General features: G+C 38.3%; 1 protein-coding gene across 3 annotated transcripts in view; it reads right to left on the bottom strand.

The window, feature by feature from the left end:
- Nucleotides 1-11,356: 11,356 nt before the first annotated feature.
- Nucleotides 11,357-25,753, bottom strand: part of LOC115237628 (ras-related protein Rab-26-like) — a 96,419-nt gene continuing 82,022 nt past the window's right edge. For 2 of the 3 annotated variants that reach the window (XM_029810802.1, XM_029810803.1), the window contains exons 3-4: nucleotides 24,362-24,640; nucleotides 11,802-11,954 (exon numbers count right to left, since the gene is read on the bottom strand). In XM_029810802.1, coding sequence (XP_029666662.1) covers nucleotides 11,817-11,954; nucleotides 24,362-24,640 — 417 coding nt within the window. In that variant the 3' untranslated portion in view covers nucleotides 11,802-11,816. Of the gene's footprint in view, nucleotides 11,955-24,361; nucleotides 24,641-25,753 lie in introns of all 3 variants that reach the window. The other variant, XM_029810804.1, reaches the window with a different exon arrangement.

Below are 25,753 nucleotides of genomic sequence, written 5' to 3'. Positions count from 1 at the left end.
ACATCATTTAAACCGATGGTTTTCTCCATTTTTTTACTTATAACAACGTGTATTCGTATAATAGAAATTGCGATAACGTGATAATAAGAATCGCGAATAACAATATCGGATCGGGCGTGATACTCTTCGTCGATCAAATTTTTTGAATGCGACAAGCATATCCTTTCTGTCAAGAATATATTCTGCAACATTTATTATTATAACTTTCCGTTCAAGTCTATCTTGTTAATTTATAATCTTAATTGAAATATGCTTGATTGTTCACGAAATGTAGGAACTAATGATAATATATATATATATATATATATATATATTTAAACAGTTGTATAATTAAAGCTTTAATGAACAAATAATCAATATTAAAGACTAAAAAGTCGCGAGGCGAATGATTCTCAGCCATATTTTGAATTCAAATTAGCATGTAAATAGCGAGAGCTTACTGAAAAATTTTGCGATTCAGATCAACTCTTCCTGTCGACTCAACGGGGAACTTCCCGTCTACGAACATAGACTTCGCGAGTTCACCTCGATTTACGCAACGACGTTTACGCAACCTTAATTACGCAGGCCTTGATGTAACATTAAGGCGATTACCAATGCACACAGCCGGCAATTATCGCACGCATCGTGACGGTGCATCGCGCGTCTAACAGTGGCCTCTAAGCCCGACAATTATTGCACGCGACACGTCGCAAATAGCTCCTATGCGCGGCGATGAACCGCAGCCGTCCTACTAAAGCCCGCTTCAAACATGACAATGGAAATTACATTCGAGAATGTCGGGGAACCGATATACCATCTGCGGAATACGCTCGCGAATTCCCCGCACCGTTGTCTCCTTTCCTCGAACAACGACGAATATTCCGAGGGAACTCTCGAAAAGCTCTTTATGCCAGCGAATCTCGATACGACCCCGATATCAAGTATACACACTTGGAGATGTATCTGTGAATATTCCACCTGCGTTCTCGCTGCGTGTATTCTCATTTTCGCGCACTCCTTCGTCCCTTTTTCAATTTTATTTAAGACTTTCTACGAGACAAGAAATGCAGAATAAATCAGCAACTGTAGGTTGAATGTTAAAATTAAAAGATTATATAATTCGAAGCGAGATAAATTTTCGTTCGACGGTCAAGAAAACGATATGATGTTGCTCGCTACGAGCATTTATTTGTATGGAACTGCGGGCTTGAATTTTCGTGGGACTCTTCCTCTAGTGTGCGCTAACCGCAAAATTCCATTTCGCAACAAATTCCCATTTCGATGGGCGAACATGGCGATTACGCGAATTATGCACTTAACAACTCCCGCTTACAAACGTATGATCGGTCTTGTATATCTTGCGTCAACCTGCTGCAACGTCGCAACCTGCAGCAGCCCTCCCGCAGAATTCCCTTTCTATATCCCCCCCTCCTCCCTTCCTCGTGTATTATATAGATCAATTATAATTGTATCTGGAATACGGGACATTACGCGTTTCGCGCATAATTAATGCTATTATTAAATTTCAGTCGCGTTTCTCTGATTAATAGAGCAATCTGACAAGCTCTCTGACAAATAATAGGATTTGTGAATCTTTGTTTCTTAATTTTTCTCGCTTTCTAATCTAAATCGCGAAATCAAAGACTGTCAAAGCTTCGGTTCCCCCTATTATGATATATTGTAAGGATTTTTTTTTTTTTATTAATTCAATTTTGGATTTTCTTTTTTTTTTTTGCCAATTATTTACGGAAATCTCAGCGTACGCGGCTTTATATCTTTCTTTCTCTCTCCCAACTGATTCTTCCTTACACGGATACACACAGGTTAAGAAGACGAAGACAGATAAAATCTGCTATCGGGCGTCCCATTGCGAGGGAAACCTGGAGGCCGAAGTTTATTAGCTCAACCCTCAGTCAAGAGAAAGAGAGAAAGAGAAAGAGAGCGAGAGATATAACAGCGACATAGTAGCGCGTATAAAAAGAGATAAGTGTCATCATCGTCAGCTACAAAAATTAATAAAGCATAAATACAGAAGGGTGACGTGTACCGGCGCGGCGTAATTAACACCGAGGGGCGTTGATTTTGAAAGGTTAACTAAATGCCAATCGCTGAACTTGACCCGGTGCAAAATGATAAAACGGCAGCTCTCTCTTGAAGGGACCAGTTGCGCGTAAACGCGACGGTCTCGGCGATAAATTATTCGCCTTCCAAGAGAAAGGATGCGATTGCATGGTCGTCTCTTTCGCGTTATTTCTATTAAGAAATCTTATTACTTTGACATTGCAAATGAAACGTACGTAAACTTTATCACTCGCGCGCGAGTGACTTCAATCTATCGCTACCGAAAGGGGGTGCCCCCCTTAACCAAATTCCCCCTCCGTTCATATACAGCGACATGGAACTTGGGATATAGAAAACATATAAGGGCGCCTCCAGCCGCATAAACGAAGTGCTTTTCCCCGCCGTGACGAGGATAGGGGGAATAAAGCCCCCCTTAGGCAAAAGGAGGAAGGAAACACGGAAGGGGGGAGGAAAGGGAGCGGTTATTTGCACGCCGCGAACGGTCAGACGACTTCGTTTGTGCCACCCCTTGCTGGCAGATGTCGGATGTCTTCCTGACATGGGACTGTGTACGTGGGCCTCCCACTCTCTCTCTCTCTCTCTCTCTTTCTCATTCCTTTTCAAAATGGCAGAAGTACAAAGTACTTAAGGGCGTGGGCCCGCTCGTCCCGACCGTTCACGCCTGACCTTTTCATCGTGGGCCCGGACAAAGGGATAGGCGCGACGGGCTCTAACGCATGAATCTCCACAGGAGATTCAGAGGAGTGGGAGGCTACTTTGGAACGGACCGCTCGAACTTCTGCACAATCATCTTTTCGCGCTGATCAAGACGCACGATGATAAAGGATAAACATATTAAGTAACGGAGTTTTCAATGAAAGTAGTGAATACAGAGTCCATAGAGTACGATGGACGAAATGTATTTAACTAATTTGACAAGTCTGAAAAGAAGAAAGAAATTCGAAAGAAAAAGGTTTTCGCAGTCATATGATTATGACAGATCCAATGATTCATATTTTGCGCGATTTGTATTCCTTCGCACGATTTTCTAGAAACAAAAGTCCACCCCTAAAAAATGATGCCGTCCATAATAATCGGTTATCAGCGGCACAACTCGGGCAAATTGTTATTAAATGGCATTCGCTGAAAAGGATTGAAAAAAGGGGGAGAAATCCGCAAGCAAACAAGAAAGTTGATATCGCTTTTGAAATCGCGATCATCAAACAATGGAAGCGCACCTCAAACATCGCGCCGCTCCTAATTTAATCCCTTTAATCGATAGCGGCCGCACGTGGCCGATTATTTTCGAGGGAAACCCGCGCGCGCACAATATCGAAAACCAATAATCAACGACAAATGTTGCCCAGTCCCTTCCCCCCTCCTTCCTCCCCTCGCCAAACATCACACACGGTCTGATCTTCCAGCGACGCGTAGTTTACACTCGGCCTCGATTAAATTACACCCGGGCAGAGCAACAGGCGGATATATGCGTGAAAGAAAGAGGAGGAGGGATTAATCTCCGACGCAATTTATCGCGCTCGCACGTCGCCTGAAACAGTAACAATTCGATTATATTGTCGATAATTCGATTATATGAATATGCAGCGGACGAATCAGCTGGCTATTCGCGTTGACAAATTTATGGCAAGCTGAGAGATTATATAGGGCCGATAAGAAATATGAGAAAGAGACGTAATTCCCCCCTCTCTCGATCGACATTAATGCTTAAATTGGTGCGTGGGATGTAATGGTTTTCAAATTCTCATTACAGGTAATATAAATTTTTACGGATGATGTCATCGCGTGTACTTTCCAATAAACTCATTACTGATCGAATCCAATACGTAGTGCTTTTTCGCCACGATGGGATTTTTGTCGACTAGTTTCCTGGGGTACCGTCCTATAGGGTATCCTATCCCGAGTATACGTGTAAATTAATAATGTATTCGAACGAAATATAAGAAAAATAAAGAATGATATAAAAAGAGATTATAGTAAATATTGAATTAGATAACAAATCTCAATAAATTACATAAACAATGAACTTTTTGATCAAATACAGCAAAATTCTGTGAATATTTTATCATTTTTATTATTTTTTATTAGTTCAAAAAATAAACGAATTTAATGTTGAAATGCAGATGAGTTTTTTAACTTAATAAATAGAAGAAATAATAATATTAAGCGACGCTTGTTTTTACTTATTTGTTTAAATAATATATTTTTTTATCTGGTTGTAAGAGATGCGCGCTTATTTAAGGACTAACCTTTGGCGGATATAATGTGGATTCAATTCCTTCATTTCAAAGTATGCAAACACTTGCGTTCCGCTTTGTGGTAAAACAAAACTGCTGCAAACACAATAATTAATAACATCGCATATTAAATCCAAGAAACAAACAAAAATTTAAAAATTGAACAAGAAAATGAACGCTGAAGTCAGCGATCGCATCTTTAGAATGCTTAAATGGATGAAAAAATCAATTAACATATGTATTGAATATGTTTTTGAATTAATTTTAATTTAATTAAAATAAAGATTAAGTGCCAAATAAAAGGTCAATTTTTCCATGCAAAAACCTTTGCCAAGATTTAATTCGTCAAATTTGTCAAATTTCCTGTCTTTTTCTACCCTTTTTCGCTCTGTATCACTGTGTTAAAAGAAACAATTCTCCGAAAATTCCCCAAGATGTCTCGATTCGCTTAAATCGCCGTTCGCTCGATGATGAAGTAGCAATAAATAGACAAATCGGGGAAATTTTTTGACGCACGCGCGATATCTTGACGAAAGCAAATCGATATAAATATTGATAAGCAGTGCGGGAGCCCACGACGAAGCAGGGGAAGAAGAAGAGGAACAAGAACAACACGAAGAGACGGAGTGGAGCAAAACAAACTCGGAAGAACGAGAGAGAGGGAAAGGAGAGGAAGGCCAAGTTCGTGACCAGAATAACGTTCTCGAGCCTCTCTTGTATGCTGGAGCACAAGAGCAAAAAGGTATGAAACGATTCGAGCAACACCGGTATCGTCTAGAGTCGGCGACCGACTCGCTTCTACTTATAAGTACCTCTCTCTCTCTTTCTCTCTTTAGGAAGCCACCATGGTGAGAAGAGACTTGCGATAAATCGCGCTTCGGAGGTATCTCGTAAGAGAAAAGCGAATGCTAGATCTTTCTGCCTTACGAGAGAAACAGATCTCCAGAAACGGATCTACGAAGATGGGAAAAGAGAAGGGGAAAATGAAATCTACGGAGTAAATATCGTTGTTTAAAAATATCGCACACCCTTTCGAAGAAATCTCCGAGTATAACAAATTTATACTCGGAAATTTATATTGATTGGAACGAATTATATAAAATGCCGGTGAATCCGATTAATGTGAAACGATATAATTCGAATATCCGAGAGAGATGCGATATCACACAGGCGGTGTCAATTATCTCCTGATCGAAAAACGTTGAAACGAGTGATCCCTCGTAGCCATTTTCCGTAGATGAATGTTGCACGCCTTGTTTCGGCATCTGGCTTCGATCAGCGCGGCTCTGTTGATTAAACCGGAGATTCGAAATGATTTTTATGATTGAAGTGTCGGGAGCACAATTAATCCACGTCAATTTAATTAAACAGATACCCGAGTGCATTTCCGGCATACTCGAGGAAGGATTGAATACGCGATTGTTTCGTCTCTCATCGCTTTTCTCGCGTTTCTTCCGTCATAAATGCCGCAATCGTAACGAAGCCCGCGGGTGCTCGCCTCGTATAATTCTCGGCAACGCGCGTTGCGTATAATTAAAACGTTCTTCCCATCCCGCAGAGATCTCTCTCGCTTGCTCTACAGTCACGTCGCTTCGATGTCATAAAGCGATCAAGAATTTCCCACAATCTGCAAATAGATGCGAGCGATCTTCGTTATGTTATGAAAATTAAAAAAACAAAAGAAGAAATAGAATCGCGTGTGTTACTTTATATAAACGACATGCAGTTAATTATATAAACGACATTAATGTAAGTAAGGTAACTAGGTGCGTCAATTAATGTTTATATAAATTTAATAAATGGATATTTTTTGCATTGATATATCGCACATATGATGAACCACATGTAGAGAAATTCTACAGTGAAAATAAACATTTTTTTTAAATGTATAAAAAATAGAAACAATTATTTTTATGTATATGTGTGCTGGTATAAATTTTCTTATCAATATAGGATGGCAAATAAAAACGATTAGGTTTATCTTTCTCTTAACATGTTACATTGGATAGAATAGATGAATCTATGGAAAAAAATCGATTGTATATCTTGAGAATTGAGTTTAAAAACTATTTTTGGAGAGAAAATAAACTGAAACTTTTAAGAAAATTATATGTAGATAATTGTTTCTGGATATACAATCAATAATTTTGTATTAAAAATTAAGTTATTATATTTTTTAATTATGAGGATATTTTTGTGGAATCCCAATATATATATTCTTTTAGTTTTCCTTCGTTATTATACAAAAATTCAATGCTTTGTTTATATTTAAACGGCAATCCACACACACATCTCTCCTTCGGAATTACCTTATATAATATCCTCTAAGTAACACATCCAAAAAATTTTTTTTTATTCGTAGCACTAGTTTCGCTTTAAGCGTTAAATCACGTTCTATAGTGATATTATAAAAAATTACGAAACTTTGGCAGACGCGTGCAGCAGAATTGATATCCCCAAGTGTACAGGCAATTTAGCAAATATTCTGGAAATCAGCGCGTTTCGCCTCGGGACTTTCACGGGCGCGAAAGAGGGAAAGGGACGGACTCGGAACGCGGGGAAAAGAAGGAACCGAATCTGCTTCGTCACGTGGCGTAGCCTAACTTGGCACTCTCGGGCCGAGTGATTTATTGCCCGCCTTCCCCTTTTAACCCTCGATACTTCGACGAGCGTGCAACCATCCTTACCAAGGATTCTCCTTGTTTCCCCCTCTCTGCCTCTTGGAAAATTATAATCAACTTTACTCCCGCCTTTCATTCCTTATTTCGCAGACTATCGACGCTAGTCGACGTGCCTCGAATTCAGGAAAATAATAGAACGCAAGTTTTCGCAAGTAATTATCGATATTTCTAAGAAAAAGCAATTTTTAACTCTCGGGGGAGACCACTTTCTACGCGATCTCATTTTAGATTTTCTCCGTGACATCTCACTTGATTTTGCATCTGAAAGAAAAGACCACCGTCTTTTTCCGCGAGAACGCGTATCACTTCTTTTTAGGTTTCCTTTATTCATCTCCTCCTCGTCCCGACTCCAAGCTCCTCGTAGCTTTTTACCCTAAGTATCTCAATGTTGAGCGGACTCTCTAGCCATACGCTTTGTCTTCCCTTCTTTCATATCTTGTCAAAGATAGTACTGTGACGCGTTTTCTCCGTTTTCTACGCTACTGGGCTTCAATGCGATCACGGTCCATTTTATCTCTTTGTCACTGCGAAGCGCCGCGATTTCACCAACGCTCTCTGCGTGACTCGTCCCTTATATTTATAATGAACATGAGGTTTATCATCTCACGCTCAAAGTATATTGAGGTTAAAAAAACACAATTAATATAAAATAGCGATATCAGTGAAATTTTGCTAGAAATTGATAGGAAATGCAATGATATTCTTTCATTCGAAAGATTATAAAAACTGATAAAATAAAATTACATATTTTCCACATTAAAATCCCTTCGAAACTGACAGCGAAAAAACATATAGTATATTTTGAAAATTTCAAAGAATTATTTAAAAATATAAAAAATATATTATATTTTTGTTATATTGTTCTCCGATAATATGCAAATTATAAACAATTCACCTTTCTTCTTTTCACTTTAAAAACTTTTAAGAAATATTTAAAGCATTCAATCAACTTCGTAAAAATAATTTTAAATAAGAAAGTAAAAATATGGAGAAAAATATTTTATAAAATAAAAAATATATGTGTGCATATTCGCAAGAGAGAGAGAGAAAGAGAGAGAGCTGATAAGGCGACATTATTGAATTGAGTATAATACATACTTGGAAACTATCGCCGATAAGAATTCAATGCGATTCACATCAATTGCAAATAACTGTTAGAAACAGACGGTACCTAAGTTATGCAATAAGTAAGAGAATCGATACAGATTATAACGCAATTCTGAGAAATTTCAAAATTAATTATTTTCATGAATTCATCGAATGATATTTTTATTAAGCATCCAGTACCGTCGAGACGAAGTAAATTAATAAGGATCCGCGCGTTTATGTCTCATATTGCTTATAAACAAGTTGCATATTAAAGATAACGTTGGAATTTCGCGAGATTTACTTAATCAAGCAAGTCGGGATTAATAAGACGAACGTATATAATACGCGTAAGTGTTTAATTAATACAGCCTCGACTCTTCGTCGTTGAGTGAACGCTGATCAACTGTAACGGTCTTTAACTCGGCCCGGAATTCACAGTAATTAATTAGTTTGGACCATCGATTCTCCCTCGGAACAGATTAAAACCCTTGAATAGGACACTTACGCTGATTACGCGAGATACTTAAGTCGTCTTTCTTAATTGCATCGTAACAAGTTTCCGTGAGGAATAAGGGTACTGCAAGATATTTGTAAATCCGAGATATATATACGAGTCTTCGCTTTAAATTAAAATAACAAACGTACAACCAGCATTCTCCGTGCGAAAGCTTATTTATAAATTCTATAGAACTTATAAATTAGCTTAATGTTTTTAAAGTAAGTTTTAGATAAAATTATCTGTGAAAAAAGAATTTGCATGACAATTGCGTGTAAATATAAAGAGAAAATAAAAAGAGAACTTTATGAAATCTTAACAAGTATAGAATCACATAGCGGAAATTATAATACTTTGCTTCAAGATCCCAGAAGAGATATTCAAATCGATTGAAACATGGGTTTAATTAAATATTAATTACTGCCCTCCCGAGAGGAAAAATGCGGCCCGATGATTTCGCGAGCGATTTCTCCGCGACGCGGAGCGATTCCTCGGTATCAAAATGAGACTTTCCATGCGGGAGAGCGTCCTAAGACGACATTTACGAGAGATAGTTTCTCGCGTTACCGGTGAAATCCGGCGGCTAAGCAGTCGTTTGATAGATTGCAATTGCAACTTTCTCGACGATACGGTAAACCGAGCTGGCGCGCACGGCGGTCGTGCCGAGAGAGAGACGTGTTCTCGTAACTGGAAAGTGCGGCGACTCGTTGCCCCATAATCATCGACGGGTCGATGTCCACGATATTTCCGCCGCAACGGGGGATAAATAGCAAAATCCTCGGCGCGTATGAAAGATACAAACATGAGCCGCGCAAAAATTCTTTCTACTTTTTGCGTATTTTATGGTTAACTTCATGTTTGGAATCATATATATTATATATATATTTTTTTTTTTGCAAATTTTATCGCGACGAAAAAATATTTTCGCGTGTGCGGAAAAATATATTTTAATATAAAATGAAGTATTGAAAAAATTTTTTATAAAAATATACAGGGTGTGTCGAAAGTCAGGATACACTCAAATATCTCGTAAACATTGCATTTTAGAGAAAAATATTCCAGACAAAAGTTATAAGGCTTAAAAAGACACAATCAACGGTAATAACTGTTTGACCTTGGATGACGTTGCCAAGGTCAGATCAAGGTCAAATTGAATTTTTTAAATGGAATTGCCTACTTTTTATTGCATATTCTTGTAGCTTATCTCGAGAGCTTTTCAAAACACTATAATAAAGTATTTTTTCATTAAGTACTTTTTGAGTTATTCCCCCATTTTTTATTGCATATTCTTGTAGCTTATCTCGAGAGCTTTTCAAAACACTATGATAAAGTATTTTTTCATTAATACTTTTTGGGTTATTTTATATTTTATTCTGACATATTTTGATATAAAAAATAAAATATCTTGTAAAATATTTAGTTTTCGATAATCTTACCGTAATATTTTTATGTACAGAATAATGAGACAAATCAATTAGTGTAAAGAAAAAAACAAATAATTGTTTAAAAAAATACATTGTAAATAATTACATACTTTTTCTTAAAAACAATTATGTTTTTTTTTCGCGAGAAATATTTTTCCGCCGCGATAAAATTTGCAAAATAACAGAAATAAATTCTACGGGTTAAGGAGATGTGAAGAATAGGACTCGACCCGCAGACGCACGTACCACGCGATTTATGTTAAATGCCAAGGTTACGCTAAAGTCACACGATGATCCGCAAGTCGGCCGCTACCGCGATCGGTCGATCTCCTCCCCCGTAATTGCATAGTTTGTATCACAAAGGACTTTCTCTACGTCGGCGAGTCCATCAAAGGCGAGTGCAAGCCAGCCACGTGAAAACCTCAATACTCAAACGCCTCTGTGTATAAAATCCCACACAGACCGAGCCACCTCCCCCTCCCTCTCTCCCGCTGGTATCTGCATCTCCCTCTCTTCCCCGTCTTTCTGATGATTCGCGAGAGCTTGTACCGAGCGGAGAACAAAAGGGAGGGGTTCAAGCCATTCGCTCCAACGACTCTTTTTCGAGACTGATGCCCCCCTTTTCTCTCTCTCCGATAATCGTCGGCCGGACCGCGAAAATATCAGATATGCGAAAGGCAACTTTTTTATGGTCCTCCCTCAAATCAAAGTAATAAAGTTATAAATCGAACTTCTCGCTGACGACAGGCGCGCGTTCTCGTCTTCGAGAGGAGAGGCCTGTCATAAATATTCATTCGACGGATCGCGACAGATCGTGCGATCCGCACATAGACACAACTTTATCTTCGAGAAGGAATACTAAGCCGATCATGCAGCGAATAATGTATCGCCGGTATTTGGAGCATAAAAGTGACGCGATGCACAGGCGAGGGTTGTTGGCAAGTGGGGCGCGTTTATCGAGACCCTCCCGCCTCAAGAGTTACGATTTACTTTGAGCTAAGAACTCCAAGTCAAACGCAAGAGCATGTACTATTACTCAGCCTTGAGGATCTGCGTCTAGATACATGGGACGATATTTCATCGTTGGGTGGCAATTCACACCTGCGATGCAATAGCTAGACAATAGTATTATTATAACAGATGCAGTTACGAGAAACTTGCGACAATTGAGATTTATAGGAGAGATTAATTAGTTTTCTTTCTAGATTTATGTGACAAAATATTCTTGGCTCTAGACGGATAAACGCGAACAATTATTGGCAGTTTTAGGAGTCTCTAATCACGTCGACCGTTGTGTTTATGATTTTCCTTTTCCTCTTTTTCTTCGATTAGATCGTTCGATGCACGATCAAAGATTTGCATGACAAAGTCGCAGATGAACGCATAATATGAACAAGACATGTAAGAATGCATGTTGCATCATGTTGCTCGCATTGTCAGACGTTAATACGTCATCGCAATTCCGTTCCACGTGCATTGTAATTAATAGTGCACCAGACAAAGAACGTATATAACTCCGTTAAAGAGAGACTAATATACACCTTCCAGTCCATATATTGGTTTTTTTTTTCGCGGAGAGAAAGATCATTAAAAATAATTGTAACTTTAATCCACAAAGCGTGGATGTTAAAAAATTATGGATCTCGAGAAAAATTGTACAAATTAACGATTGAATCGCCGATATAAGTTACAAAAGGACGAATAAAGAAACGCAAAAATCTCAAGCGAACGGAAACTTCGCTGCGAAAATTTAACTTCGCGAAATAATACTGAGAAAATACATTTCGACAGACGTTTCGACGGACTGGAAGGCTTTTAATTAAATATCTCAGCGTGGAGACTCTCTGTTACTTACCGTAAAACCGATACCGACGGTGGCCGCAAAGTTTCCCGGCTGGAATCTTCCGGTATCGAATTGGACCAATAACGAGGTCTTGCCGACTCCGCTATCGCCGAGGAGAATTGTCTGCAAGCACACAATAGCACATGAGTCGTGTGTAATCGGCATCGGATTGCCGAAACTTCATCTTGTAAAAAAAGCAGTTTATTCCTTGGGAGAGAGGGAGGGAGAGAGAGAGAGAAATTTTGCGCGATTTATCTCGAGGAAGAAAATTTTTAAGAGATATATTTTTCTCCGAACTAATATTCTTCCCACGCAAACATTCCCATGTTTTTTCTCTCCCTGTGGAGAGCACCGTATAAATATTTTCCCGCTGTCGTTTTGGCGCGAAACGAACAGCTGTACTGACAAAGAGCTTATAAAAGCGTTCGCGAATGCAATTACGAGGATCAGTTTTCCGACTCTAGTCAAGTTCGCTGCATCTCTCGAACGCAATCACTGTCCTATTTTGAGACTGTTTGATCCGCTGCATACGAATCGAATGAAAGGAGAGAGATATAGAGAAAGAGAGACAGAGGGAGAGACACAAACAACGGTGACGAGACGATACATCGGACGCGTGGCTCGTCCAATCAGTAGTAACATCAAAGTCGATTGTTATCGATAAACGATCGATACGCAACGAAACGCACCGATGTTCGTCTTCATACCTCGACATCTATTCGCATTCATCTCGCGATTCGCGATGCTTGTTTAAAACAGATCGATACGGCGGACTATCAACATTGTTCTCCTCCTTGCACAACCTTCCGTAGATAGCAGACCGACGATCTATTTGAATGAATATGTGTTCATACTTATATCAGATTCGAAACACGTGGATATTAAATAGAGAGATATAGTAAATAAAAAAAAAAGATATAATATTATAATATTATTAAAAGCTATTTTAATGTATTTTATCCCGTTATAACTACGGTACGCGATGTATATAATTCTTGATAATTTCGATGATAATTTGAACGATATTGTATTGAATTCATCTCAAAGCTATCAAAATATATAACATATAAAAATATATAACTACTATTAAAAAAATAAAAGTAATTCTTAATAATTTCGATGATAATTCTTTAACAAACTTAAGTTTTGTTGCAATCAAAATCAAATATGCTTGTGTTAGGAAGGCGTCGCCTTTTGCAACTATCTAAAACAACTTGTATCAATTATGGTTAACAAGATATTCATAATTAAAAAAATATGGAAATGTCATAAATATTTTAGACCATTGAGGCTCTATCAAATAATTTTCTTTATTCAAACTTGAGGATTTCTTCAGATTGCTGAATATGAATCCGTTGTCAAAATTGGATTCAAAATGGCGAAATCAATATAACAGATACCAAAATTTAAAAAATTGTCAAAATTTTTATTAATTTCCCTGTTTTGAATTTGCCGATTTTAATATCAGATTCATATTTAGCGATCTGGAAAACTTTTCAGTTTGAAAAATGTTTTTTAAAATGACCCCGTTCTTCTTTCTTATATTAGAAAGAACATTATTTTTCGAATATTGAGTAAATATTACTGTACTACTGTACTACTGAACTGTATAAATATTACAGAACTAAAAAAAAGAACTTCACCTTTATTCTTTTTGTTCTATTTCATGAGACCACCATGATCGTTGTCAAACAATGGCAAAAAGATTGATACGTTGTTCGATGCACGAGAATATCAATGCCATCGCACCTATAACGAAACAAAACGTGGGTTCGCAGGTAGGTGAGTTCATATGGCTGGCAGGTGCGCCTCCATTGTATTCTGACGAAGAGAATCGTTGTCCTTCGCCTGACGATAAAAGCACGTCACCGACCGATCGGCGAACGGGCAATAAGTGGTTAAATGACATATACTCTTAAGACTCCTTGCGATTTTTTACTGCCAAGAAAGAGAGAGAAAGAAAGAGGCGCCTGTACATTGAAATATAAAGCGTTTTTTATGATGGCGTATGACGGCGATATTTTTAGACTTGGCGTTCACGTGATCCTACTTCTCGGATCCTGACAATGAGTATAACTCGTGCACCCACATCACTATCTAGAGAGCTATCATTATCGATAATATTTGTTACACTTTATAGGATGAATACTTTCAAAAATGATTCTAAAACTGAATAAAATAAATCGTTGCACAAACGGCAAGAAGATCGTTAAAAATACGCCAAAATTTTTTTCGCACACGCTTTTATATATTTACGCTTCTTTAAGCTTGAATAAGTTTTAATGATATTGTATTGAATTCATCTCAACCATAGCTATAAAAATATATAACATTCGATTAAAAAAATAAAAGTAATCTACACACTCTTTATAGAAAACTTCTTTAGTATAGAATACTTCCTCAGCTACTATCGAGATGAATTCAAAAACATATAATAAGATCGTTGAAGATTATTTAAGTTAGAACAAGGATAAAAAAAGACGATATTTCTTAATTTTGAAAATCAATTTGTTTAAGAATGAAATCTCACATGAAAAAAGTATTCCACTTATTCCACTTATTCTTGCACAAAAAGTAAGTTCTTTTTTTTCTTTTTTATAATTTTGGACGCATTCTGTATAATAAAGCATGACACGTAGCTAAGTAGATTTACTGATTAAAAGATTGCTGAAATTGATTGTACAGCGCGTAGAAGAAGGGAAATTAAACTTGCAATTAATAATCACGACGTGACTAAAGAGCGTTCTCGACGTTCAATATCCCGTTGCGTGACTTAGATGCTCTCTGCATGAATCTTTCGCAGAGAGATCTTTTTTCTCTCGTCTTATCGAGCGCGCGTCTTTCGGAAGAAACTTTTCGCTCGAAGATCGCATTCGGCGATCCGCCAAGAGAAAGAAGGGCGAACGCGCGAAAAGGACTACCGAAAAAATTGCAAAACGGAATACTCTGATTTGACGCCGGCTTTCAGAATCCCGTTTTTCAAACAGGATACCAAATCCTCGGGTGAGGATCCGTGCCCGGATGTCACGTCGCGAGGCTGCGAGAATTTATAATCCCCTAGGGGGGAGCCCCAAGGCGGCGGCGTCCCCTTCGCGAGTGGGAAATTTCCATTGAAAGATTCGCAGGGACCCCCAGGGGGTGGTCGTGACGAGTGTCGGCGAATGTGTCGGCCTCAGGGGCGGAGAAACTTAATTCACTGCCCTTCCTTCCCCGTCTCTCTCGCTCCCTTTCGCTCCCTCTCGCTCCCTCCTGCGTTGATTCCCCTCCTCCCGCTTTCCTTCTCTCTTCCTCGCTCTCTTTTCGCTGCCGATCTACTACTATGTTCTCCCCTTCCCTCCACCCTCGGCGGAACCCCGTCGCTTCTTTGTGGATGGTTGCCCTGCCGCGCGTTTTCAATTAATTGCCAAGTAATCACCGTGGGTGAGCGTGCGTTAAAAGCTCACTGCGAGCCAGAGAGGATTTCCTTGTGCGATGACCGAATCGCGTGAACCTTCTCAAAAGCCGTTACATTGCCGGAGTTACAAGGATTATTTTTATCCGAAGAAATTGAGATGAAAAATGAAGATATAAAGCAAAACTGGCGTTCCAATATTAAAATTTGACGTTCGATAGTGAAACGCAAGAGCTTTTTTTCCACACACAGTTTAAAAGGAACATTACAAATTAAATATTTATTTTGATTAATGCTACGTCAGTTTCGATTACTTACTCAAAAGCCAGACGATTATACATAATAGGTAATCCATTAGCTCTCTCCACCCGAAATATCTCTGCTATTTTAAACAAAAGAAAATTGCAGCTAAAGGGCTTCACGGTTTCGTGTTGCATGTCAAATGGTGACAATAGTTTCGTTATGGATGAAAGACACGAAGGAAATTTAAAAGCCAATTTTATTTTTTTAAATAAAATGATATTTTTTATGATCGAATTCTACAGAGCTGTAAATTCTGGGAAATAAAGTATTAAAGCACACATGTTCCAAAACTAATAGAGTTTCATTCAATTTAAGTTAGCGTCATGACTTAATTCATCAATTTTTCCCCTTAATAGCAGAAATATTTCGAATGAAGAGAGTTAGTAACCACCCTGTACATATAACTGATAATATGATAAATCTATTGTCATCGATTCTCTCTCTCGTTCTTCTGTATGAAGCTTAGTTCGCAAAAAGTACTTCATTCGCAATCATAAATTACGAGAGCTATAAATATCTCGATATTCTTAATGGAAAAATTGATTCAAATCAACCAAAAAAATCTCTAATTTAAATCTAAGATTACATTTAGTAATTCTAGAATCTTGTTACAGATTGCTAAGTGAAAAATAACGAATTTTAATTTTCAAGAGGTGGATGGTTTATCGGCGTTTATAAAGTCCGTAAAATATTTCTTGCAACGAATATGTTTCTCGTAGCTGTCGCGAAACAACGATTAACGATCTCGTGTGCAATCAGTTGCGGTCATTCCTTGCATCTTAATCACTGGCGATTTACAACCGTGCTTATTATATTTTTTTCGCGACCACACTTGTCGCGATGAAGATTTCTTTGTATCGCAGATTTATCTATGAAAAATTTCTTTGTAAAAGGTATCGAAATCATGAAATTGATGCAATTAAGAATTTATTGTACATTTTGAAATTAAAGTCTTGTCTGTAATATAAGAGCAGACCTAAAAGAGATTGGATTAATGCTTATCGACATTCAATATCTAATTTTACACTTGTTGCATTATCTCATGTGATTGTGTACAAAAGATTGTATACAAAATTGAACAAGGCAGTTAAAATTATGATCGTATGTTTTGAGACGCCCTATCTTTTTTCTACTTTTATTCTCAATCTTCAATCTATTTTTTTTTTTTTTTTGAAACTATTTAATCTATAATTTTGTCGAAAGCTCCTCTTTAAAATCTCTAAATGGGAACTGTTCGTTTATTGACTATTTGAAATAAAAAGTAAAAGTTGAATTCTTAATTAAACTTATCTTGAAAATCTTTACCGGAATCCATAAAGGGGAAAAAATTGAAGTTAAAAAAAGGAGCAAAATTTCGATTCAAACATCAAGAATGTTAGACTGTCCATTAATAGGCTTTTTTAATCATATATGTTCGTGAACACAGTCCATAACTGAAACGGAAATGTAAAGTTGAATACGCGATCGGTCAGAGCAGTCATAAAAAGCGTGATCGTAAAACGTACCATGAAAACAAGCCGTAAAAATTTACGGATGAGAATGATGCGGAATTCACAGGTTGTCACAATGTGGTCCTGCCAAGCGAGTCCACCCTATAACGGTCTTTAACGGAGAAAAGCGTTTTACGAACTTTTTTCAATCGGACACATACAGTCAAAGCTCCTTATTCGCGGGGGATAGATTCCACCAAAATACCGCGAATATGGAAAATGCGAATGGATACATAATATGGATGCATTTGTTACACAATGCCACTATAAAAATAAAATATCTATTCGTAAATGTCTTTATATATGTCAATTATAAATTGAAACATTTCTATTCGACTTTTACTTGTGTAGAATCTGTGCAATTTAACAGAGTAAAAAAATAATATCGGTCGCTAACAAAAGCGAGTAATAATAATACACGTGTCGTACACATGTATACAAATCGCGTTGAGATTTGCACGACACATGCGTTCATTTAAAGCCCGTTCTACATTGATCGCATGTCGCCAGTCGCAAGCAAATCGACCCAAATTATAGTATTATTCCGTCGAATATTCGACTGTGATTGGTCGATTTGCTTGCGACTGGCGACATGCGATCAATGTAGAACGGGCTTAACACGCGTCCGTTGCGATATGCGTATACACGTATGCATCGTGAGCAGTTCCAGAATGCATGAGATATCGCGTTACGCATTCACGGCCGCGTACTTTAAAGCTCGCACGCGTGAAGAAAAAAGCGAGCATGCGAAGATGGAGGCATCGTATACCCAGCGGTGCTCAATCAAACGTCGTCTCTTCGAGAAAGAGTAGATGCCTGAATAATCTTGAAAATTAACTCATGTTTAAAAAAAAAAATCTATTATTCTCCTCCTTTCGAGAAATCTCAATTTTTAATTTAACATTTATTTTGATATTTTAAGCAGTCAAATCGCTTTCTTTTAAAACTACTTAATCTATAGTTTGACCGAAAGCTCTTCTTTTAAACTTTTACGTGGGAAACTGTTCGTTTACTGTCTATTTGAGGTACAAAATAAAATTCACAATTTTTATATAAGTTAAATCTATCGAAATTCTATAGAAGCTATAAACGTGAGGAAAATTTCCAAAGAAAAGGTTGAAAAAAGAAGCAAAATTTCGACTTGGGAATTCACATCGTACATCGTACGTACAAGCTGCGCAGTTTGAAAAGTTCTTTATCAAAGGATAGAGGGACTTATCACACAAAATGGATAAAGGAGAATTTTGTCAACGGACAGATCTCATTCGACTGCGATCCAATGCGAGACGCGACGACCGGAAATCCCACACACCGCGAAAAAAATGCCCACGATAAAAAATGTAGACTCACCCGAGAACAGAAGAGAAGAGAACAAAGGGACGCGAGAATCCTGTGATATCGAGAAATGATCTTTAAGGAGGAGAACTCTTCGATTGCGAGTGCGAAAGGAAAACACGAGAAACAGTCGCACAGACATACGAAATATTCAAAAGAATATTCAATATCGTATTCGACGCTGAAAGCGTAATATCCGCAAAGGATCAAAGGGAGAATATCCTTTCCATGCGTAAGAGAATTATAAGAAAAATAGAGTATGACAAACAATCCTTTTACATTTGAAATTATTTAATAGTAAATTTGAAAATTCCATTTATTTCGTCGGCAAAATATCTTTCTGTTAAATAAGTCCGTAATTTTTTCCCCTGCGATGCCGCGAAAGCTCTCGTAGACTCGGATCGGTTTTTTTTTTTTCATATGCGACGGCCTTTAGCTACGGACAATGCCGCTTTTCGTGGTCGCGACGTTCAATGGCGCATGACAAGACCGTGTGCATTCGTATGCTAATCGTCGACGAGGCGGAGGGAGAGAACGAAACGGAGGAAGAAACAGAGGAGACGACGATCCACGCTCGCGGTGTACGACCGATAAATGCGAGCGTGGGTTGCGCGACTCGCTCTCTCGCCGAGATGAAAATCGATATTTCGCGTTTTCTCTTTAATGTGCCACATCGCGTAGTATCCCACAAATCAAGACTCGATGCGAATATAGTCTTAAAAAATACTGAAATGATGTGGTGAAGTAAAAGAAAGATTAAACAAAAATAAAAAAATATAAAACTGAAATAAAAAAAGGGATTTATATAAAATTAAATAACAACAAATTATAAGTATCAAATTCATCGACATGCAATGGACATATTTAAATATATTTATTATTTAAACGGTAATAATTTCTCGAATAGTGCATATAAATATCTGTCGCTATAAATGGGAGCAGTTTAGCAATAAAGTACATACATCCATATTTAAATCGCAAAATATGCGATAATGCATTTCTTCATATCTGAATCACGCAGAATGACACATTAGAGAGACACATTTTATGGACCGTGACATTTATACGCGGTTTATGTTTTTTTTCCTGAAAAAATAATATCCCGTTTATTAAACAAATCATTCAAAAAATTCGGGAAAATTCCACTTTGGTATTCTAACATAAAGAGAGACCGAGTTTTATCGCAGCCGCGAAAATTTGTTCGATCGCCAACGCGTCCGCAGTCAATACGTGATTTTATCCTAATCACTCGCGCGGTCATTCTAATCGGTGCTCGATTATGATATTAAAAGCTCGGATTACGATATTCCGCGAATATAAACGCGGACAGGTGTCGGAATACAAATCGCGATGAATCGCGCCGTTTGTGCGCGGATATAAACGCGACGCAGATGATGATTACATGCAGCGATGATTCGACGAGAGACTCGCTCTGATGAGTACACATAGCGCGGCACGAGCGTCGGTCATAATCCGTCTTGGTTTCGCTCGGCACGTGTCCGTCGTTTGTCCCGCATAAACATGCAGGGCGATGCGCGAGGGAGGCCATTAATCCTCGGCGTCGCGGAAACGAGATCGCGGCAGTTATCGAGGTCGAGTATCGACGTTACGGGCGAGTAAGGTCACGCGGATCATTTCAATGAGACTCGCGCGTGGTGCCAGGTGCCAGATCCGACGCGAGTTCCCTTCCACTTCCTCGTCTCCTCGAAAGAAAAAGAGAGAGAGAGAGAGAGATCTCTCGAGTGGTAACCGCCGGATAAAAATAGCCCGAGCGGAGTCGCGGTGGTGACGACCGCTGGTTTAATAGAACCTTCCGGCGGCTCTTTGGTGCAACAGCTGCGGGTGGTTAGATTATTATCGAACGGGATCGAATCAGCCGAGCGCAAAATGAAGTCGAGCGAATCCCGCGAGCGGAAACATCGCCGCGCGCTTTCTCGGTGAATAGAACAAACTCCAAGAGAGAGAGGGAGAGATATTTACGTAGTTTGAAATTACATTAAAGTCGGCGCGCAATTAAAGAGCCAATTTGTATGCTCTTTGAACGACAGTACGGGTAATCGTAAAACGTGTGCGGAAGAAATATCTATTTTCTACGAGTTTCGCGGAAAGATAGGAAAGTGGAAACTCGTCCCATTACACGTTTCTATGTTCGAAGGAAATATCTTCGCCGTAAAAACGCACTGTTACGATTATGATTATGTCACGAATATATGTATCGCCGTCTGGCGACTCGAATGATTTATTAGCTATCGTTTCTCGGCAAATGTCAATCCAATTATTTCGTTCAAGAATTCGCCCGACATTTCGATTCGCCGATAAAGATGATTGAATGATGTAACGATAGTGATTATCTTGTCTTTCCTTATACGTTGTTACCATAGTACAAAAATATGTAAGCGATCCCAGTCGAAATTTTTCTCCTATTCTCAATCTCAATTTTCAATCATTTTTGAAATTACTTTAAATTATAATTCTATCGAAAGCTCCTCTTTTAAATCTCTATCTGGGAACCTCTTCTATTTTATTGTCTATTTGAGATGCAGAATAAAGAACTTCAATTTCTATATAAATTAAGTTTATCGAAAACCTCTAAAATCACCATAAAAGTGAGAAAAATTAGGTTGAAAATAGGAGCAAAATTTCGATTGGAAAAAGAAGGAAATACAATCGAATATCTCTGTGGTACAAGCTCGATCGGATCGTTTACTACTGAAGTTCCACTGCCAGTTAGTTAGAGCTTAATAATTAATAAACGATCGTGAAAAAGGCAATATTTTCCTCTCTTAATCATCAACTCAACCGGAGATTTCAGTCAAACGAGCAGACAGATCGCGCGCGACATCTGCAGAAAAATGTACGTCTTATCACCTGGGTTATCGCCTCGCAATACTGGTGAATCCTAATCGCGGTCGCGTATCTCAACGAGCGTGCAAGTTCTCTTATCGAGAGAAGATCTATCGTGTATTTCCGGGGCGATGATCGTCGCGACTGGGATCTAACGAGCGGACGTGATGATGTCGTGCATCTGTCTTGCGGACAGACCGATGGCAAAAGAGACGTGTCGTGTAGTATTCGACGGGGAAACGAATATGAAAAAATATTGCAATTGCATTTCTCGGTAAAGCGTTTTCATTTAGAACCCATTATATATAAATCAAATCCATGCGCGCAGATAAGAAATATATTTAAAATTAATTTCGTATTGTAGAAATGAGAGTATACTATAATTGTTCCTCTTGTTTCTTTCTTCTTTTCTTTTTATTTATTTGTACTGTAATTTTCTTTCCGAAAACAAGATTGTGAAAAGTCATGAATTATTCATTTATTTATACATTAATAAATCGCGCATGTATACAAAAAATGTAAATTAAATGGAATTTAAAATTATAGAATAATAAAAAAAAAAATCATTATATATTAAATATAATTTAAAAAAGAAATTAATTTAAATACATAATTCTCAATTTCTTACTTTTCTGTTTCTTTACTTTTCCTTCTTCTTATCTATATCTATATAAATTATGTCTTTTATATAAATTGTGGAATTTATCAATATACAAGCTAATTTCAATTCATACATATATAAAACATAATTTTTCGTGCAAACAAATCCAACCATTACTGCGTTGCATTAAATATCACTCACTATTTGAAATCGAAATGGTTCAAAAAAATTTATGAACGGTATTTTTTCAATTCGCTCAATCTTATACATCGACAGTTATGGGACAACAGTTTTTCTCGTTGCGTGACACGAAACAAGATAAAGGAACTATCTCTCTTTCCTTCTCTCGTAAATTTCTGTACTTTACCCAAAATCCTTCATCTATGTACAGATGTATGTACATGTGTATATATGTATCGCATCGCTTTCTGCATTACCACGCGGCCGCTAACTCAATTGGTATGCGACTGATGCGAGCCCAACGCAGATGCACGACCGCCGTTGAGGTCAGCGCATTGTCTAGCCGAGGCTTCGATACGCTCCGTTGTGAAAAGATACATCGGAGACAATTAATCTCGCTTCATCCGGGGAAAACGAAACTTCACCGAAATTATAATGCGACGAATATATACACACAAAATTGCGAGACTCCCCGAAATTTTGCTTTTATTTTCCATCTCAATTATCTCACATTTATGGATCTTAAATTTCGATAGGTTTAATTTATATAGAAATTGAGCTTCAATATTTTGTATTGTAACGGAGTTTCTTTAAAATTTATTAGAATGGATAAATTCAAAATTGCGAAAAACCTGCAAAGTTACTAAAAAGTACGAATTATACTTGCTCACAGAAAGTCTTAAAGAATCTTACCGGTTTTATGGAAAAACTATTGCATTTTTCTGTAAGATCGCATTCGAAGATGCTGGAAACTAGCAGCTTCTTTTTGTTGGAATCGGGGAAAACATATTCCGACAGAAGCGGAAATGGAAATGAAGCGACGAGAAAAAACATGCGCGGAGGAAGGCGGAGAAGGATGAAACCGCGCTCTTCTCTCTCCTCTTAATTCGATATTTATCTTCTCCCTCCCGGAGAGAATTTGCAAAAATCGAGAGCCGGTTGCCGCACCGGGGTCTTCAATTATCCTTTATAGGCGGTACGAAGTGAGTACTGACGAGGTGCCCGGACGGGCCCGAAGAAAGTGCAAGGCAAGAACCGGCTCGAGAGGTGCGCGGTTAGACCCCCTACCGGTTTTACTTGGTCCCCCTTAGTGTGTGTAAGTAGCTTATTCAAGCCCGCCGTTCCCCCTTTCTCCTCACCTTCTCCTGAACATCCTCTATGTTCTTCCATCCCACGTTGAGTAGTCACGAGAGGGAACCCACTCCTTAATTGCGGCGGGGCAACCGAGAAAAAGTGTTCGATGGCTTCTGGGTTCTATATTTTATTACCGCGGCGAGTCTCGCGGCTCGGAATATAAAATTAAACGTCACGTCGCGATCTGAGCTGAAATCGATCGGGAATACTTCGCGATGGATCGCTCGGCTTTCAATGGAATCTCCATCCGATCTCGTGTAACGCGCACATCACATGGATATCAATTATTATCAAAGATTCGAGATTGGTCACTGGATCAATCGTTACGTTTAAGAATTAACAAACTTATAATGTAACTTGAAAATAAATAAATAAATTCGCTATTATAAAATATACCAGAAATATTTGTTCAAAACATCTTGTCTCTCTTCGTTGCGGAAAACGTCTGTATCTCTTTATGGGCGATATTTATTTTCCGTTCGAAAATTTATAAATGGAAGGTAAGATGCTTAACAAAACTTCGTGACTACTGAAGAAATGTACGTGATGATTGTGAATGAGAAACGTACATAATATTGTGGCGTGTATTTATTGTGACGATCAAAGCGTTGATAGAAAAATATTGTTTATCCAGAAATAATTTTGTATGAAATTTAAAATCGCACGAGTGTCATTCAGTTAACACTAGTAAATCTGTCTGCAGATTTGAATAAAGACAACGATAAGAAAAGGCGGTGAAGAGAGACAGAATGATCTTACGACGAGCGGTTGGGCAGCAAACGAAGAGAGGAGAAGGACAACGCGACGAAACGAAGGAAGAAACGGTGCTCGATAGGAAAGAAGGAGAAGAGAGGATTGAAGGAAACGGAGAGAGAGAGAGATATTGCCCAGAGAGCGAGGGAGAGGACGAGGATGATGAAGGACGGGGAATCGTCTCGGAGGCCGTACCGCGGGACCCCCGGCATTCCCGATCATTATTCCACGGTTTCGCCGAGGAGAGGAGGCTGCCTTGTCCTTGGCACGAAGGAAAGGTTAACCTCGTTGCGTACGTTTGCGAGGTACTAACACACGCGTACTTTTATCACGCTCGATATAAATCCGAGACTATTTATCGTTACAGAAAAAATAAAATTTCTCAGAAAGAAAGAGAGAGAAAAAGCTTATTTTTTAATTTATAAATAGAAGTAATTTCCTTCAAATTAATAAAGATAGAAATTACGTCGTATTTCTATGAGAATTTAGCGATTTTTACCTTGTGCGTAAAATTGTCATCTTTCTGCTGGTCCCTTTTCAAAGAACTCCTCACGTGCTCGAAGTCGCTCGTTGTTCGAAACGTTGTACTATAGTTGTTATCGAGCACCTCGGCAGGTGGCTTATAATCGCGGTATCCGGTAGGCGAGGGTGTCTTATTGAGGGGTCGTTCCCCGGTTGCGGGTGTAAGGCCGCCGGAATGGGCACTCGCGACGGTGGATGAGCGTTCGTCGTCCATCTCGAACACGTCGTCGCTCATGCTATCCTCGGCTGTCATAAGCTGCGAAACATAGTTAAACGACGGTCTTTAAATATCTCCGATGGTTCTCTCTATCTCCAGCATACTTTTTCAAAAATTGCTTAAAGTATTGTTTACATGTTATTCTTGATTCGGCGTAAAAAAATTTGTTTACTAATAGACAATATATATAATTATTAAATAAAAATTCCTCTCTTTCTCTCTTATACATTCTATATACATAAATTATCCTATATACAGTTTGATTATAATTCGAGACGTTTTATCTTTAAAAACTGAATCATTAAAAATCGTCACTCAACGATTAAAATAAATTGACGTAGACAACTAATGTGTTAGCTTTACAAATTCAATTATGCGGAAGTCGATCAAGAAGCTGAGCTCTGCGACCTGCGAGAGATCCAGTTTGCCACCTTGAGATTATCTCATTGTAATCTCAAGGCCGTCCTTTAGTCGTCTTCGAAAGTGTTGTGTCGGACGCAAACAAGTTCTCGCGATAATTTCCCGATCGCGCGATAATTTCTCTCGCGAATATTATCGGAGCTACTGGAGATCAGAACCAGTCCAACCAAAATCTCGGCTGCCATCGCCGAGGCGAATGCTAAAGTAACTGTCCTTCGATCGGCCGATGTCTCTATCTCCGTAAAACGAACGTTGTAACATGGAGATACTTAAAGTCAATTAATAAGCCCCGGCGAAATCAAGATATAGCGTTTAGATCCCGACATGGTCGTACGTGATCGTAAAATAAGGTACAACTGAGTATTGCTGGGCCCTTTTATGGAGTCGCGAGTGCCATGTAAACGATTAACTCGCTTAACACGTCGCGATATTCATTCCGATCTCTCACCTGCAAAGGCGAGTCTTACGGTCACTAGCCTCTAGATATTTCTCGTACCATCGTTTTGATCTGTGGTTCGTTTCATTTCGAAACACAATCATTTCTATTTCGATATATATATCCATTGATAGAATATTATATAATCAAACTGCATATTTTAATAAAGTATCTGCTGCGATATATCGCATTAATAAATTAATCGCAGTAATACATTTTAGTAATAAATTATTCTTGATATTTAGGATAATTAATTATATACTAGTAGAATATAATTTAATTAATATTATATAATA

The sequence above is a fragment of the Formica exsecta genome, unplaced genomic scaffold, assembly GCF_003651465.1.
Source record: "Formica exsecta isolate Colony F162 unplaced genomic scaffold, ASM365146v1 scaffold30, whole genome shotgun sequence".
NCBI lineage: Eukaryota > Metazoa > Arthropoda > Insecta > Hymenoptera > Formicidae > Formica > Formica exsecta.
Note: the sequence above shows the minus strand (reverse complement) of the source record. Positions and strands in the feature narration are given on the sequence as shown.